The sequence below is a fragment of the Montipora foliosa genome, chromosome 2 (assembly GCF_036669935.1).
Source record: "Montipora foliosa isolate CH-2021 chromosome 2, ASM3666993v2, whole genome shotgun sequence".
Classification (NCBI taxonomy): domain Eukaryota; kingdom Metazoa; phylum Cnidaria; class Anthozoa; order Scleractinia; family Acroporidae; genus Montipora; species Montipora foliosa.
The window spans coordinates 4,458,904-4,461,403 of NC_090870.1; the positions used below are offsets into that span (position 1 = coordinate 4,458,904).

The 2,500-nt window shown below is 37.1% G+C and overlaps 1 protein-coding gene across 4 annotated transcripts in view; it reads left to right on the forward strand.

Moving 5' to 3' along the window:
* Positions 1-2,500, forward strand: part of LOC137992144 (transient receptor potential cation channel subfamily A member 1-like) — a 22,741-nt gene that overhangs the window by 87 nt on the left and 20,154 nt on the right. For 3 of the 4 annotated variants that reach the window (XM_068837276.1, XM_068837279.1, XM_068837277.1), the window contains exon 1: positions 1,285-1,563. In XM_068837276.1, coding sequence (XP_068693377.1) covers positions 1,402-1,563 — 162 coding nt within the window. In that variant the 5' untranslated portion in view covers positions 1,285-1,401. Of the gene's footprint in view, positions 43-1,284; positions 1,564-2,500 lie in introns of those variants that run through there. The other variant, XM_068837278.1, reaches the window with a different exon arrangement.

Consider the following 2,500-nt stretch of genomic DNA (forward strand, 5'->3'; position numbering starts at 1 on the left):
GTCACAGCGGCCATGTTGATTCACAGAACAATAGAAAAAAAGGTCTTTTGGGAGTTAAACCTATTATAATGCAAAACACATAATTTGCAATTGCTTTGTGCGTGGCCGTCTCATCACGTGATTGAAAACCATCTATATAATAATAACCTTATTGAACTAGCTATCCGCGCTGGGAAAATAATGGTCTCTTCTCTTTTTTGCAAGTTTAGGAACTCGACCAAAGGGGAAGATATCTGTTTACAACATTGCTTTAATTTGTTATTCAAATGTGGCAACCACAGAAACAAAAGACCCTTTGTTTCGACAGCCAATGAGGCTCTGGTTGACACGTTAATGACAATAGGTGACGTCACCGATATCTTCGTTATATTTTCCCAGTTTACGATATGGACCCTAATCCTTAATTTGAATAAAAATTAAGAGCGAAAGCTGATCATCGATTAAAATATTCAAGCCATTTTCGCCATAAATGTAAATCGTTTACTATTTCGTGCAAATAAACGGTATTAACGGTATTTTTAGGATACTATAACATTGTAATTCCGACTTCAAAAATTACAGACTAGGAGTAATTCGTTGATTCGGTTGGATAACGGGCTTTTTATGATAACCACTGAGGAAGCACAAAATTGGACATTTTTTTGTATTCAAATGATGAAAGTTTCGACCATGCGTTCAGTTAGCTTTTGACGTCGAACTCTATTAAAAGGCCAGGTCTTTCAAAAAGTTATTTGTTACATGACCGAGAGTGGCTATTTAATAGCAATTGGAGTATACACTTTGTCAACCAATGAGGACAGAGAAAACGCCATTAGTATATAATAAAACAGTGGATAGCGTTGAGCGCGCGAGCTCAGTGATTGGCTACTCAAACTCCGGATATCCTTTGCTATTCACCTCCGAGCAACTCGCGCGGAATTTGCACCCGAATGTGTTGTAATCTTTGCAGGAATAAATGAGTTAAAATCATCTTTTTGTGCTATATTATCTTACTGTTTTAGAATACACTAAAACAACTATTCACCTTGGTGGCTAGTGGTGGATATTTCCCTCGCCGCTTCGTGGCTCGGTAAATATCCACCAATTTGCACTGTCATATGATTTCCACTGCCTTATACTTGATTTATTTTGCACCTGTTTGCAACTCCGTTGCGTAACTTGTTATTAGGCAAACTGTATTAGCTGGCATAATTATTTCAGAATCTTTGGAGACACCACAAAACAGGCTTAAATCAATTTTAAGTTGACATAGGCTCTTTTTCAGATATTGTTTTGCATAAAGCTTGGAAAGGAAAGGAACTTCATTTAAGCGTCTAGTCGTTCTGACACTGAACTGAAATTAACAATCAACGTAAAACAAGGACATTAGGCTTTGAGGAAAAACGTCTTTTTGTAAAAAGGATGGCAGTTCCAAACACGAATTTCGAAATATCCTCACATGAACTAGTTCTGCAGAGAAGTCCTTCGGTCTTGGATGGCTCGCTATCTGTGATAAACAGCACGTTTACTCTTCAGGATCATGTCGAAATCATGCACCATTCGAGCGAGGAATTTCACGAAGCGGTAAGTTGGAGATGCAGCGAGTTAGGACCCTTGCCAACTACGACATTTTTCGCCGTCGAGTTAGAACCACCACTGTTTGATCATGTTGAAAATAGGAGTTGCAAGGGAAACACCATGCCCCAGTTATTATTTTCTACCGCCATTGTTTTACGCTCAAACCGTTGGTACTGTAATTGGTTCACTTCGTGCGGCAGCGAAAGTTAATTTTTTTCTGCGAGAAGTATGTACGTTACGTCTTGCAAACTTTCTGAATGCTCAACTTCTGTCGAGATTTCTGTATTAGTCTTTCTTTTCTTCCTTAAGCAGCATTGCCCTTTAAAACATGTGTCTTTCTCAACCTGACAAAGAGTAGTACAAAATCCAAGAGGACAAATAAAAATAAGGGTCAAATAATAATAGAGACATGAGATTTATTTGTATGAAAAAAAAATCGCATTATATCAATGAAAACTTATTTTTATGTCAAAAAAAAAAAAGACAATCGGATAAAATTTTCCACACCTTTTCGTCCGGAAACTGACCGCGGCTTTGAAAATAATTAGATTACCCCGTTGATTTGGAAAACCGTTACGAAATACACAAATGTAAATATAATCCTCACAGACTAGTCAGCTTCAAATTTGCCCCATGCAAGCGGTAATTAAAATCCATACCCAACAACTTCTTTAAGTAAGCAGAAATTTGAAGCGGATAATGTTTTTTGCGGTTGAGCACAGCAGTGAAAAAATTTCAAGATGAAGAAAGCAGACCTTTTTTGTAATTGATTGAATATCCTCTGCTTTGTTTTATAACTGCAATAACACATAATGAGCAGGTTGTCGAGTTTCAGAGGCAAACTTTCGTATGATATTTTTACCATAAAAAGAGCTTTTTAATTTCCGATCATTTTACTGACACTGATTGTTACGTAGAGTAATAAAACGAGTCTCACTTTTGC